Source organism: Trematomus bernacchii, unplaced genomic scaffold (assembly GCF_902827165.1).
Source record: "Trematomus bernacchii unplaced genomic scaffold, fTreBer1.1, whole genome shotgun sequence".
NCBI lineage: Eukaryota > Metazoa > Chordata > Actinopteri > Perciformes > Nototheniidae > Trematomus > Trematomus bernacchii.
The window spans coordinates 5,756,350-5,772,400 of record NW_022987739.1 but is presented as its reverse complement, the minus strand read 5'-3'; the positions used below and the strand labels follow the sequence as shown (position 1 = coordinate 5,772,400).

The 16,051-nt window shown below is 39.1% G+C and overlaps 1 protein-coding gene across 1 annotated transcript; it reads left to right on the top strand.

Moving 5' to 3' along the window:
• Positions 1-1,723: 1,723 nt before the first annotated feature.
• Positions 1,724-13,476, top strand: tm6sf2 (transmembrane 6 superfamily member 2). The gene is made up of 10 exons (XM_034147822.1): positions 1,724-1,803; positions 4,026-4,129; positions 6,822-6,919; positions 7,049-7,152; positions 7,677-7,759; positions 8,138-8,262; positions 9,271-9,372; positions 10,119-10,211; positions 12,462-12,581; positions 13,225-13,476. Exons 1-10 carry the CDS (start codon positions 1,724-1,726, stop codon positions 13,459-13,461), a joined length of 1,146 nt encoding a protein of 381 aa, XP_034003713.1. The 3' UTR covers positions 13,462-13,476.
• The last annotated feature ends 2,575 nt before the right edge of the window (positions 13,477-16,051 follow it).

Genomic DNA, 16,051 nt, shown 5'->3' with positions numbered 1-16,051 from the left:
GAATTAAAGGGCGTGTGCATGTGTGTGTGTGTTGTTTACATTTAAGCTACTGAAATTGTCCTCAAAGATAAAAGATACTGGCAGGGTTGTGCTTTGTCTTCCCTGTCTGATGTTGTTGTTTGGTCTTTTGTCAGACAGGTGGTGGTTGTTGATACAGGATTTAAAGGCAAGCTCCTGGCACATTTAAGTTACACCTTTATTATGCATGTTAGCTAATAATTGAAGACCATTTGAGTTAGGACTAACATTGCGTTTATCTGTTGTAGCGTCACTGTATAAGAATCAGAAGTACCTTTATTTGCCAGGTGTTTGTACACATACAAGAAATATGACTTATCTGTGCTATTATTAATGTACTTACACAGAATAGGAATAGATATTACACATGTATCTGAATTGATTCAACGCAATATCAAGCTGTGATAAACCAATTACCCACATTTTTGGAAACATGTCTGATGTTTCTGAATATTTTAAATCAAATCATTTCTAATTTAACAACCTCAAAATCAATAGGGGGGGGGGTCTTCTCTTTTAGCTTGGATCTGGTGCACCCTACTGGAAACATACTGCAAATACTTGGTTTGGAGTGAACTGGATTTTGAGTTCTTTAAGAAATAACTGAAATATTTAAGTTGCAAAAAGTACCCAAAGCAGAGCCCTTAAACATAGGCTCAATAAAGATTTGCAACCATTGATATTTTTTTGCAGATTGGAGAAATGGCCGCAGGAATAATTCCCACTTCCTGTTTATGTCTTCAATGCACATTTTCTGAAATAGGTCTGTAAAACTGTGTTCCTCAAACAACTACATTCATTCATATGGTTTGCCTATTCAGCATCTGTTCATTGTTATTCTTACGCCAGTTAGTGACTGTAAATAGACATGCACTCTGCATACAGTTGACGTCAACGACCTTCTTTGTGTTTTTAAAACCTTTGCAAAACCTGCAAAAAGTATTTGTTAAGAAATGTAAATCAGTGGTTACTTTTAAGGAACTTAATCTATCTCCATTTATTTTCCTTTTTCGACATACTGATATGCAACCATGTCTTGAAATGGATCAACATTTTTGATATATTTTACGTCACAGTGTCCACAATTTTTGCTGGATTGAAGAGCAGACAATTCAATTCTTATGATCCCTGAAAACTATCACATCCATACTCCTTAAACCATGTAGTATAGCTATATGAGTGAGTGAATCATAAACGGCACACAATCACACATTTCAAAACACACATTAAGTGGATCAGGATCAGGGTGACTTAAAGTGTGTTGCTACATGAAGTGGAATGTAGGCCTCCTCACTAATACGACTTATGTAAATCTCTGACCAAACTAAATTGCTTAACTTTCCCCCAAAAGCTTCTTTGTCTTCACTTCATTATTTTCCCAGCAAAGGCCATGTCTGCCTCAGGCCAGCCGTAATTTGATTAATCCACCGAGAGGGTAGCCAGACGGTAAGAGCCTGCTTCGCTTCTTTTCCATTCTATTCAAAATTGTAGATCTCATTTAAGGATATTATTCCATGACATTCATATTATTTAGTTGTACTTAAAGGATTTATTTCATTTGTTCCAGTTCTCTTTTTGAATATTGGTTTTTAAAATATCAGTGTTACTATAATGAGGATACTGTATTGACGTGAAAACCGATAACTGTGTTTTTCTTTTCTTTTACCAGTGCTGAGGGGTTCTGAAGGGAACAGCTTTTGAAGAGATGGAGACCTTTGTATTTCTATTTTCATTTTCTGCCCTCGGCATTCTCTATGCCATGAACAGCATTCCTGCATTTCAAGAGTAAGTCAAAACACGTATTGATTTATTGAAAAAAAATAGAGAGTGCTGAACGGAGTCAAGAAATGTGTGATATTGAAGAAAAAATGTGGTGCTCTTCATTGATAGTGCAAGTAAACTAAGGTCTTAGCTTACTTTTAATTGAGGCCCACAGTGTGGATTAGCAGTCTGAAAAGCATCCAAGGCATTTTTCATTTGATGTGCTTTAAATTGTTTATTATTACATTTGTGCTACAATTGTTATGGCAAGTTTCTACACTAATTGGTGGAAACTAGTCAATTTTGTCTGTAAAATTATAGCAACAATTGTATACAACCCCAACACCTAAAATCATTGAAATTACATTAATCCAACACAAATATAATCTTTAACAATTATAATACAATTAAAATAATATAAATGTTTATTTTTTAACAGGCAATTCCTCCTGTAAAATTAGATGAAAAGCAGTGTTTTTTTCCACCACTAGAGTACACTATAAGGTCAAGGTATTTCTTTCTGTGTTCAATGGTGACCAGGTCGTAAATCCATGACTATGTTGAGCACTACTAATTCCACGATTTTCAGATTGTATTTTCCAAGTACATTTCTAGTTGTGTAAACTCCTTAAAAGATTAAACTTGGCATTTCTTGGTGGGGCAACAGAAAAGGAAATGTGAATAGAATGTGTGGAGATAATCTGATGTTGGAGATAATTAATTTTCTCAGCTAACTCAATTATTATATTCTTTTCTTATTCAATTATGTTATGTTTTGTCTGTTTATTGGGATTCTGCTCTCATTATATTGTCTTAAGAATTGTGTACTGCCTTATGGGCTGAATAGCCAGTGAAACACACGTTCCACTCTGACACCCTTAAACCTTTTACAGCCAGATATTACTCATTTTTGACAGACCTTTACACTCCTCCTGTGTGAATATCTCTGCTGGCTCTTTTTTGAGTGTGTGGACATTGACAATCAATACATACTGCCCAAGAGTTTGATAAATTGCTCTTGACATACAATATGCCTTGTGCTCTTCCACTCTGCAAACAAACAGTATTGTGTGCATAAATCTTTCTGCACTTTTGAATTGGAGAGGTAGCAAGGAAGCTTCACAGCATTAGTTTTCCTTCTGTGAGCACACATTGTGAGTTTTTCTGAGGCTGTAATGTTGTTTACCCGGAGATACCTTCAGCACATTAATCTTTCCAGTGCGAGAAAACGGTACCTTTGACCAGTAAACATGGAGGGCAGTGCTGAACTAACATGGCCTTAGCTTGCTGCTTCCCACACTTCTGCCTATGATTGATTACACCTTTGTAAAGCTGGGCTTTAAAGCCACTGAAAGGCATACCACCACAGCAGTATGAGAGAGTATTTAAGTTTAACAAAGATAAGTTGTTGTACTGTATACTAACTGTACGACAATGTTCTGTTACTTTCTTTTAGAAAATAAAAATGCAAAACCTCATACAAAGAAAGATAATTGAAGGCAGTTCAAATATTCACTTCAACAAAAAATAAGCATGTAATAACATGACAGAGAGAAATCATTTTGAGGCTTTTTTTAATCAGAAATACCAGCCATTTTGATTCAGAAATTATTTTCTTTAAACACATTATATTTGTAAAACTGATACAAGGCTACTCCTTGTACCAACATCTCAAATAAAAGGAGTTAAGAAAAGTAGATCCAATGTGATCCTGCCATAATAAGATGACAGATAGTTTGACTTTTCTTAATTCTTAATTCTGATTAAGGATTGCTTAAACTTATTATATTTGTAAAACTTCAGATTACAATGAGGCGACACCTGTACTAAAAACAATCTAAGATTACAGGCGTTAAGAAAGAAAGGAGAATAATGTGATGCTGCCATCTCACCAGGAATCTGCAGGCACACAAAGCACCACACCAGCAGTGCCTTTGTTCCCTCTGGGTGCAGTGCATCCCTCACACATATTTCTCCTTACACTTCTGAATTATTTCTCCCTGTGCTGACTCTGGGTGTTGCGTGATTATCATTCTCCCTGACTTCCCATTCATCATCATTTACTAATATAGCACTGCCGAGCACACTGGCACAACTTCCATGTTAGAAACTAATTAGTGAAGAGAATGAAGCAGAAAATCAGAAGCAGATTGGTATCTAAAAATGCAGAGTATCAGCAGTGAGCCTGTGGACAATCTGTACCCTTATGTTTCTTAGATAACAGTTGGATTCCTCTTCTTTCACAGGCCTTATGTGATCTTGGAGATTGGCGTTGCTGTGTTGGTGGTTGTGTTTCTATTCTACTTCCTCATCACGCGTGGCAACCCCCCTAAAGATGTCCTATTCTTTGGTAATTAACACAACTATGTGCATTTCGCAACTCACATGCAATATATTTCCAAATCACTGAGTTTTACAAAGATTATATTGTATGGCTTGTGTTCAATGTGATTTCACCTGATATGTCGAAAGCAGCTTAGGCTCAGAGCAAAGCTTAAACACACTTTTCTGAGTCATGACCGACCCAAACCCCCTTCAAGCTGAGAACATTCACATCTCTTGTACATACTTAACCTATTAATTTTGTCTTTTGAGACTTGAACTTGACCTTGAAGCAAAATCACAGCTTTTGGAAAATGGGTCATACACGAAAAGACTCCACACTTCTGCTCCTGCATAAAACCATTGCTACTACACTATCAACTGACTCTAAATGCCATAAGGGTGTTTGGATTCAGTTGTAATCATATGACAGTTGGCCCCTTGTGCACAGTTTACACACTTTTAATTTAGCTTTTCACAAGTGATTTGTGTCACATTGTTCCTCGTTAAGTTATTGGTCAAATATGTTCTCCATTTCCAGTCATTATTTCCCTGCAAATTCTCCCCTGCAGCTGATACCAGGGGCTAGGCTTGTGGGTAAGAAACAATGTGATATATCGGTAGTTGGTGCCCAGGGCCAGGCTAGAGTTAGGCTGGAGAAACCACAACAATGAGGACAAAGCTGCGGCAGGCTCCTCTCAATGATAGAGAGCCATAATCCCCCTGCTATCTGACCTGTTAGATGTCAGAGATAAACCTTGTTGTCCTGAGGATTACAGAGGCCCTGGTACACAGTAGAGACAAAACGCATGTGTCTGTGTGCAAAGAGTGTGTGAAGGACAGATAGGAAGGATATGATACAGCGATTTTAAGCTGTGGTATCTGCAGCGATATGCTCGTGTCACAACACACTGTGATTCCCTTTATAATGACATTCTGACAAAGATTCCAGGCAGAAAATTATTGCAATGGCTTTTACAGCTGTTTTCTATGAACTGTATATCCAACTGCAAATCACTGATGCAGGCGTGCGATTTTCCACAAATTATGTGCACATTTTTTAGATGCTGTTTCAGTTCAGCTAAAGGGATTGCTAATTCTGATAAATACTTCACAGTGTCTATGTTCAGTTCTTGATGAAGTCAGTGTATGCATATCGGTTGCGCCATAACAGTCCCAACTGTTGTGTACAATTTTTTCCACGGATGAAGGGTCATTTGCCTCATATTGTTTACCCCACATGCTGAGTCTGCCATTGTGAATGTGAATTTTGTAGTTGATTACATCCAGGAAACATTTTCCCAGTCATTAACAATCCAATGAGCATGATTTACCAATGCCCATCTCCTTAATTATAATGTGAAGTTACATTTCATGCTGCACTGCACCCTGATGACTGAGGACTTTTTATGGTCCGAAGCATCCAGACGTCTTCTACGATCATCTGCTGAAAGTCTCCAACATGCTGTAGCCAGTGTTTTGGTGAGCCGACGTATGTTGTAGTCCATTGATTGTTAACCAGTGAGACTGATGCACTTTAAAAAGTCAGCCAATATCCTTCAGGTGCACGATCCTGCCCTCTTGGCACTCAAAATAACCCCCTTGTTACTTCATGTGTAAAGCCCATTTTTAGTGATCCAGTTTTTTTAAAAGAACGTTTGTTATTAGTGATTCATATACAAATAATATGGAAGCTGTTTCAGTTACTTTTCTAGCTCCCAAATCTCCTGAAGAAACCTCACAGGGAATAGAAGTGTTTAGTACACAGTCAATGACAGCCATTGTACTACTGGGGTCAGGGTTTCTTAGCATTTGTAAGACTCACATGCCACTCAGGTGTTTGTGCAGCTCTGCACTTTAAATTATGTCTTGTTGACATGGCCTTTCAGCCCTAACCTTAGGTTGGAAGCAGGGACTCAATATAAATATGCCTCCAGCATACCTTACTGCTCAAGACTTAATTTTCTCCTCCCGCTTTCCCATAAATCACTGACAAGCCAGTTGACGTCAAATGCCTTGAACATAAGAATGTGGAATTAAAAAAGCTGGAAAAGAGTTAAGAGTTTTATAAAGGTTTAGGAGACATGTGGTTTCTAAGCACTCTTACAACACTGTATGTATTTTCCGATTAGGTGGACAAAAGAAATTGAGTAATTTCATGAAACTTTCAAAATCATGGTGGCTTTTGAATGACGTTTGTTCAAAGCTGAAAAGCTGCTTCACATGTCACCGGCAGTGGCTCAGTCAGTAGGGGCTTGGACTGGGAGCTGTAGGGTCGCCGGTTCAAGTCCCCAACCAGACCTAAAATATGGAGTGTGGACTGCTACTTGGAGAGGTCCCAGTTCACCTCCTGCCCTGCCGTGGTGCCCTTGAGCAAGGCACCGGACACCACCCTTCCCCCCTCACTCCCATTGCTCCCCGGGCGCTGTACAATAGCTGCCCACTGCTCCTAGTACTAGGATGTGTTAAATGCAGAGGCCTAATGTCACTGTGTGTGCTGTGTGCTCTGCATGTGTGACCATTTAAAGAGGGTTTCATCCCTCCCAATTCTATTCTATGGTGTCCTGCAAGTTTTGGAGGGTCTGAAGCTAATACTGTTTAGTTGCATTTACACGGACCAACACACACTGAAACAATATGAATTTTAAAATTATGGATTCTTCACATGAATCTATCAGATAGATGTTTTTATTTACCTGTATTGTTCATTGCCTTTGCAGTTTTTGCTGTATTTTCCTTTACTTGTGTCATTGACCTGGTGAGTGCCTTGGAATATGACGGAATTATCTCCGGCTTTATGACATTCTACCAAAAGACAGTAGGTTTCTTATTCTCACCTCTAAAATGCTTTTGTTAATAATACAAAATACCCTGATTTAAAACGGCAGCCATATTTGAACCCACTGTTGGTCATTAACACTCTCTCCACGTACTGTCTGTGTTTCAGGGAGAGCCTTACCTGGGGACACCCTATGCCATCATGATGTGTTATTGGGATGGAATAGTGCACTTTATCATGTATCTGGTGATGATCAGCAGGATGACAGACAGGTGGGTGATGGTCGAGTCACATCAGGTCACATCAAGCTCATTCATCTTGCTGTCCATCACACAATGACTATACAGAAATCTACATTACCCTATCTAGCTGATGAAACAACAACTTAAGAGCTTGTGAAAGCACAGCTGTAACAGAATATTCTAGCACTAAGCCCATAGACTTGACTTGTTTTTTCATATATTAGACTTTCTTAAAGAAATAGAGACAGAGAGACAGAGAGATTCACAAGTTGCCTTAATCATATACAATTCACCAAATGGCCTGAATAAAACATTATTTTCAGGAAACAGGGTCCTCTAGAGTTAGTTAGTCATAAATTGGAATAAGTGGGTTCAAGAGTTCAGGTTGAGTGCTGCCTTGGTTTAGGTACTATCATATGATAAAAGGTTGCCAGTTTTTAACCACTAGGAGAGATTGCACTGTGCTATGTATTACACAGAACATGTATGATAGATGTGTAAGAAGATAACCATTAGAGGCATGTATCGACTGACTGGCATGTATTCCCATCCAGGAAAGGCTACCGATCCCTGGGTTTGATCTGGGCTGGCTCTCTGTGTGCCAACATGAGTGTGTTCATTGCCGGAATAGTGGCAGGTGAGTCACATCTCTTATTCCCCCTCACTTGTCCCGTGATGAAAAGCGTTGATCAAGTGAACATCTGCCCTGTCGTGTACCATCAGTGTCACAGTTCAGCCTGCCAACAGACACGCTCCATGCCTCGCCTGCCGTCACAAGCCACAGAACAAAGCAGGAAGCAGGCGTAAAGCATCTGTTGTTGATTTTTCAAACTTCATACATGAGTGTTGCAAGATCAGACTTGTCTAAAGTCTGCTGTGTTATCATAGACATACTGTACTGTATGCCTTAAGCGCACTGTACAGGTTTCATTTGGATGCTTTAATACAGATTTACACTGTATGTATATGGGTCAGTAAACAATGATAAAAGTCTCTTGCTTTTTCTTTGTGGCAGGTAAATATGGGTCAGAGATCCGTCCAGCTTTCTGGATCAACTTTCTTTTCCTCCTGATGCCTGTGTGGGGAGCCATTACACTATTCACACGGCCCAAGGACAGACCACTAATTGGTGGATACAATGTAAGTCTGATGCATGAATTGTTAGACCTTGGTATGAGAGGTTTAGAGCAGTGGTGTTTGCTGATTGTACTTTAATCAGGGTAACATATAGTGAAGTCCAGTTGAATATGATCCAGACCATGAAAGAAAACAAAGGTCAGCCAATTTGGTCATTTATATTTATGAGCTGCTGTCATTTTAGGTGGTGTAGTCATTGTGAGAATAGGTTACTGTGGTGTACTCAACCGAAATTAACAACCTAACAATGTTAGCAAGTGAAACTACAATGTTCCCAAATGAAAGTTAATACGTTAGCCAGCAGTGGAAGAAGCATTAAAATCCTTTACTTAAAAAAAATTGCATTTTGAAAACCACAATGGGAAAATACTCCAAATGTATGAAAAAGATCATGCAAACCTTAGTAAAAGTGGCCTATGTAACTATTACCAGCAAAATGAACTTAAAGTAGCAAAGATCAAAGTAAATAATTTGTATCAAAATTGCCCCTCAGTCAGGTGGAGACTCAGTCAGAGTTTTACTTGTATATATATCATGTGTTGGTTTAATATTACTGCTGCATTAACGTGTATACAGCTGCCCAAATGAAAGACAACATAAGTTAGCAACCTTCTAGTGAACTCAGTGAATCAGCCAGAGTTAGATATTTCCTAAAAGAGAACACGAGAACATAGCTAAAAAGTGTTGAATGTTGGACTTTTCATCAGATAGACACAAACACGACAAACAACAAATGAAGACTTATGTTATTCTGTAGCTGCTGGATCTGTAAAAACCCAACTGTTGTACCATACCAACTCAAATATTGATGGTATGCCAACACTAAATATGAATTCTAGTTCCCTCAAGTGGCCCAAAAAATGAATAGATTAGTTGCAGGGTTTAAAAACCTGTAGAGACACACATTCCACTCTGTAGAAACACAGGTGTCATTGAAGTGAGATTGAGGGTGTGCTCTGAAGCAACAACCTCCATCTCCATGCTCCACATCGTGTTGTCTTCTCCCCACAGGCCCAGCAGGCTCAGAGCATGAAGCTGATCTGGCGTCCCACAGATCTGATCCTGGTGGTGCTTCTGATCGCCGCCATGGCCTTCACTGCCATCAGAGGCCTGGTGAGTGTACATCACATCCATGTGTACAGAGTACGAGGCTGTGATGGAAGTTTTGAAAGTCATGCAGCGTGTAATCTTGTTCATGCGGATAGGTTTAGGGAGTCGCAAGGATTCAAAATAGTGTGTATTATTGTGTTCTATTAGACGGCTTTGTTGAATACTCCATTCTGTCAATCACGGCATTCTACCTACAGTTGATAATACTCTCATGTCTCTTGAGAGAGTAAGTTAAGCTAGCTCCTGCAGCTCTTAAGCTAAGCTCAGTGCAAAGACTAGAAACGAGGAGAAACAGCAAGAGGGGCTCTGTTGAGACGTACAAATCTGCCTTCCAGCACCTCTAAAGCTCACCAATGAATATGTCATTTGTGGTTTTGCAAAGTGTAAACAAATACATATTGTATTTAAGTAGTGAGTTTAGAGGTGGAGTAAAGCGGATCGTGATGTCTTTGGATACTTCAAGAGGTGTTTCCCCATGTTTCCTAGCTGTAGCTTCACATTTAGTGGACAGATATGTTTTACTCACACAACTATCAGGAAGCATAGTTCCCAAAATGTCAAACTATTAATTTAACCATGTGCAATGTGCCATTCTTTTAACCAATACTGATACTGAAAATACTAGTGTCTATGGGGACCATTATTTTTTATATAATATCAGGCCGAAGGAAACTTGCAGTTTGTGGATTTGTCTGATTAAATTGCATTACTTTGTGTGGTGTTGCTGTTATTTTGTCCACCCTTTGTAGGTGGCTCTGGACTCTCCACTTGAAGCCTGTTTGATTTACGTGAAGCACTATGAACCCTACCTGAAGGATCCAGTGGGCTACCCCAAAGTGATGGTGAGTGATTTTCTTTCTCTCTCCACACTATCTGCAGCAGCACCTGAACGCCCCTCTCCAGCCTGTTTTAAATAACCAGCCACATAATGGACCTCTGCCTGCTGGATATCACTCTGAGTGCGCTGGATGCTTGCCCTTATCTCCTCCACTCTTTCAGCTTGTAGCTGATTACAGAGGCATTTTTCATCATTACAGCAACAATGAGCAAGGGTTGAGAGGCCAGTGAATCTTTGTCTCTCGATTAATTTGAGTAAGATGGATATCAGATTATTACAGTGACTGGCTCTGGGTAAGCTTTCCTTTTATTTCTGTTCTCCTGACCCTCCTCGACTGTGGGTTTTGTTGTGTTTTGTTTGGCGTACACAACCCTGTCAATAGGTTATCCAAAGACCTTGTTGGGGCTGCAGTCCAGTCACAATTGAAAGTCATTGATCAGACAAACGAACCGCATGCTGAGAACTTGATAAGCTAATCCTGCTCCCAAAGCCCCCCATCAGCATCTCACTGGGTGGGAGGAGAGCGTGTGTGCAGCATGTGAAAGTATGTCTCGAGTAGCAGCCTTTGAAAAACGGTGTGTGTGTGTGTGTGTGTGTGTGTGTGTGTGTGTGTGTGTGTGTGTGTGTGTGTGTGTGTGTGTGTGTGTGTGTTTGTTTGTGTGTCTAGCATTCGCTCATTGGTGCTTCTGTGTACGTGTGAAGGAATCAGAAGTTCCGGTTTGTGCAGGGTTGCACTGTTTCTGCATTGACCAACCTCTAAATTCATTGTTGATGATGAACGATATGTGGCAGATTACCGTGGCAGCACTAAAAAGACATTTAAACAAAAGACTGAAGGGCATATATGATTGGCTTTCAGGCCTTGGGCTCAACTCATTAGAATTCATCAAGACCAAGAATGAAAAGAAAGCGTTCAGTGGTATAATTTGAGGGTTAAAGTGGGAAACTGGCTTTCATGCGCCAAATATTTTAAGTTGAAGGTCAAGGCGGTCTCTGTAATGACCGTTGTGTGGGAGTAGTAATTTGTGCTGAGGGTGCAAATTTGTGTTTGAGAGAAGTGGTGAGATACTCCAGCACTGCACTTAAGAACAAGTTTGAGAAAACTGAGACTTTATTTGAGTATTTGAGTAATTTCACATTTCAGTTATCTTATGACTGCGCTTAATGATCGTTTGATGACGTTTTACTCAACATGAGATCAGATAAAAGAGATCAAATGAACTTTTAGATCTACATAATTGGGCCCCTGAACCTCTGAACCATATACATCATAAAAATACATTAAAACATCTTGTAAACTTAAATGATTTAACGCTTTATAGCAAGGGTTTTCAAAGTCTGAGATTGTAAGCCTCCCCTCAGACAAGGCTTGGAAAAATGCACCCTTAGTTCACTTACTTAAATTCAATTCCTAGATGCATTAGATGGTTGTATCATTTATTATCCCATAGTCATCGAGCCAAGACACCGTAATATTGCTGTTAGTGACATTAATCTGACAACACTAAATACATAAAAAAGATAATTACTGGTGGTGCATTTATCAGTGTCTGTATATCACTGTACGAAAAACTCAACAATTCCCCCCAAATCCTGGATCTCAACTCCCTTTCTTACTTTATCACACATTTAAGCTCCTCGGTCTGATCCTCTCGTGTTAACAAATGTAATATTTCTCACTTCCATTCACCGAGCCACCCCTGAAATAGTTATAGGTCCGTCTCACACTTTGAAAACCTCTGCTGTAGAGGCTACAGAGCTGAGAACACATATTTTAAAATTGTACAGAGATTTCTTTAGTGATAGTACTCTTATTGAATACAGAAAGGTTCCAGTGTTCTTCCACACTGGTGGGGCTACTTGTATACGCTGTGAATTATTCTGTGGGTTTGTATTTGCACATTCAAAGCAGCCCTCTTCTGTATTCAGTGAGAGTAGTGCAGTGCAGGCCAGAGGAGAAGGAGGATGTTCTGTATTAATTGTCTGCTGGATTGTTGGTCAGGACCCAACAACAACACAGACTGACAGTGATGGAGAGGAAAGTACTTCTGCACAGTGAAGCACTTTTCACTGGATACAGAATTAGCTTGATTATAGACTATAATATACTCACCTACTGTATTTAATTTGAGTATGTTGTAATATAATGATCAGGGTGATTAAAATGGTGAGGGAAGACACTGGTAAATGTTAATTTTTGCAATAAATTATCGACCGGTCTGGTTCTCACAAGTAATATATCTTGTTTTTTCAGATGCTACACTTGTTCTTCTATGGACTACCTCTGTTGGGTGCCTTTGTTTACGGTCTCCTCAAGCCTGGGTGCACATGGATGTCAGACTGGACTTTGTTTTTAGCAGGAGCCATGATCCAGGTAACACCATGAAGACAACCAGTCAATAAATATAACTGGCTCGGAATACTTTATTTAGGATACAGGTGCTGCATATTGAAGCAGGTTGCGCTGACAGTCTTTTTTTGCATTGCATCAAGTCATTAGGGTAATTGCAGCCTCTGATTAATTAAAGTCAAATTAAAGTAAAGTTTACTTTCATCAATAAGAGTGTCACTTCAATTAAACTCTTTGTAGTGAGCTCATATCCTGCTAATATGACCTGGTCCACATCTTTCCTTTGAAGCATCTTTTTTCTGTAATTAACAAGCTGCTCGTGCTTCCTCTAAAAACCTGACAGGAAGATTGGAGCCATGAACCAACAGGAAGAACTTGATTAAAGCCTGGTTTTAATGTTTATAAAAGGTGGCATATTTTCAGTTTTTAATGAATAGCCAGCTTCTTAAGTCATCCCATGTGTTGGCCTGTATATTTTAACAGCAGACTAATGATAAGGGAATTGAAGTAAATATTTCCCCCCATTTCTCTCCAGGAACTGTGGAAGAAACATTCCATCAGTGTGAATATAAACCAACTAGTGGAGTAATCATTGCAGATAGATAATATTCAGTATAAGTGGATGACAATGCAGTCTAACCTCTGCCTTGTTTGTGTCTCCTTCCAGTGCCAGTGGGCTCACATCGGGGGTTCTCTCCACCCTCGTACTACGGCTCAATTTCGTATCCCAAATGGGGTTTTCTGGTCCGTGCTGGTAGCTAACCTGCTTTATGCAGTCACTCCCATCCTGGTGGCCTTGAGGGTTAGCAATAACCCCTACTTCTTCCTGAAGATCGCTCCGTTTCCTGGGCAGACCGGTTTGCCAAACAGTGAAGAGAAAGATACCAAGATCAAAGACAAATAGTTATTCTTAATCTTATCTGACCTTTGGAGGTAAATACCTGTGTGATTATTCATGGAGAGTTGTTTTATTTCAAATGTCAAAATACAAGATTATTTTGCTCAAAAATATTTGGGTTTTGTTTTTAATTGAATTGCTTGATTATAACACTTTGATTCCTTATGTAATACATTCTGTGAAACAGCTTATTGGTTGCAAATAAGTGAGAAAAAGGAGAGGGAACAGCATTACATCACGTCTGTTATTAAACTCTTACAACCTTGTGCCTCAAGGACTCTGAGAAACAGCAAATAGCTTGTTGATGGGTGAAAACACCATGCTGTTGAGGTTTTACACCGTGTATGTTCGATGGGTCCTTCAGACAGTGGGCAGATTGCCCCATAACAGAAACATCAAGGCCATTGAAAGAATATATATATACAGCAGCGTATGATGAATACAAGTCTAAAAATGTGCACACATAGTACAAGACTAATACAAGTCATATAAAAGCCAATGGCAGGAATTGTATTTCCAAGGTTAGTGCTCAATGTTCTAATATTATATAATAATGCGAGTGTAAATCAGGGGTTTCAGTTTTTACACTCTTTGCAAGTAAATCTGTTATTTTCTAATATATTTAGCACATCCAACCCAACATTGCAACCATTTCCGTTTATGATTTAGACCTTTTTTCAGAGACACTGTTCACAAACGCTAAGTTTCCTTTTTACACTTGTTCCTACACCTCAGCTCTATTCAGTTCCACAATAACACAAGCGAAATGCACATGATTGAGTTTGTACTTTGATGGGCAGTAGATGGGTATACTGTATGATATACAGCCATGAAGGTAACAGAATAAACCACAAAGCCTGAACGACATGAACTTGAGGTGAGCTGAAAAATAATACTGCAAATCATCCTTTGTGTGTTCAACCCAAAAGGAAAGCATGTTTCCTTTGCTGAAGTTTGTAAGCATTCAAAATGAGTAATTGGATGGGAATCTTTCTGTTACCTGCACTGAAATACTTCAACACAAAAGGAAATAACAAGGTCTTTATATTTCAGTGTGTGCAGCTGTAATAGAGAGGAAACCAAAACAGAAGAAGATTGAGCAATAGCAAAAAGTTATATGAAGTCTGGGAAAAAGTACATTACAGATCGAATATGTTTAACAGTAAACACGTAACAATTCATTTAAAAGCTAAACTAGGCTAGGTTAATGACTAATTGATCGTTTTCAATGTATCAATTTATTATAGCATCCTGACTTGGACAGCACTCTGACATGTTTCATCTTCACCATGCATTATTATACTCTTAGTTACTGACTAGTTTTCTTACAAAGTCAAGTTGTTGGCCCTTCACTCTAAGTTTGGATGGTTTGCCATGTTGTTTGGTGCAGAAATTATGAAAACGTGTGTATTGTTTATGTTTTGGATATATTGCAGAATGTCAGCCCACACACGCATGAAATAGAAATGATGGGGGTTTGAGTCTGTAGGAGGGGGACTTGATAAATACACAATATGCTTGTTATTTCTTATCTGGAGCCACTACAGATCATTACTCACAGCTGAGTGGCAACAAGGATATGCCAACATGTGCCACAGAAGGTAAGGTATACTTCAACAGCGGCTCTTGTCAGTCTCTCACTCTGTTGAACACATTGCCGCTGTCTGCTGCCAGCCTATCTCGCTTTAAAAATACAGCTTTATTTTCTCTAAGTGGGAAAATAAGATGTGCCTCTGCCATTCTTCATTCTGTCTGATGGTGTGTGCCTAAATTGTGTTTCATCCATTCACGTTTTACATTCCTTTATCCTGTTTGTTTATTTTCTGCTGAGTGAGGCTGCTTTGTGCTCGCTCTGTGTGGGTGGCCCAGTAAAGGAGGCTGCTGTGGCTCTCATCATTGACTTTCACAAAGACATCAAATGATTGAGGTTTTTGTTTGCTTAAACAAACACATTGAAACGACCAGCAGGCTTTTTGTACTAAGTTTTAGAAGCCATGTATAAATCAAACAGTTTAACTCAACATTTACTGGATAAATCCTCTTAAAGCAATACTCTTGAATGTTTCAACTGAGTGAATGTCTTTTCAAGTCACCATCAATTGCTGAATGAGAAAACACAATGGCGATTGAGCCTATGGCCGACTAATGAAAGGCTTTATTTTTGCAAAACACTGGAACCAAAAACCCACCTGCTAAAACGGCTTATCTGCAATGGTGGTGCAGAAAAGCACACAGAGATCTTTGAACTTCAACCTTTGACTAACGATGTAATATCATCATGTGAATCTTACAGGTTCCTACTGGTACTAAAATGAATAGTGGTTCAAAAAACAAGATAGTAACAATGTGGAATGATTGAGGAAAGGAGAAATAAGTTGCAAGCTTTTTAATAGGCAAAAGGACTGGGTCTCTAAAGGTTATTTGAAACAAAAGGAGAATTTGCTGAAACTGTAGGTGATTGGAGAGTGGTAATGAGTAATAACAGGGTCTTTTTTTAATGTAGTCAAATGATTCACATAGAGATTTTACCCCATAAGTTAAGAGGACATAATGCGGTAGTAGGGGAATTATACTATAAGTACCAGGATGTATTGTG

Excerpts from the sequence above, each read along its gene's own strand:
- tm6sf2 (XM_034147822.1), top strand. The coding sequence starts at position 1,724 with ATGGAGACCTTTGTATTTCTATTTTCATTTTCTGCCCTCGGCATTCTC. Across the intron at positions 6,920-7,048 it reads TGACATTCTACCAAAAGACA|GGAGAGCCTTACCTGGGGAC; the intron begins GTAGGTTTCTTA and ends TCTGTGTTTCAG. Across the intron at positions 8,263-9,270 it reads CACTAATTGGTGGATACAAT|GCCCAGCAGGCTCAGAGCAT; the intron begins GTAAGTCTGATG and ends TTCTCCCCACAG.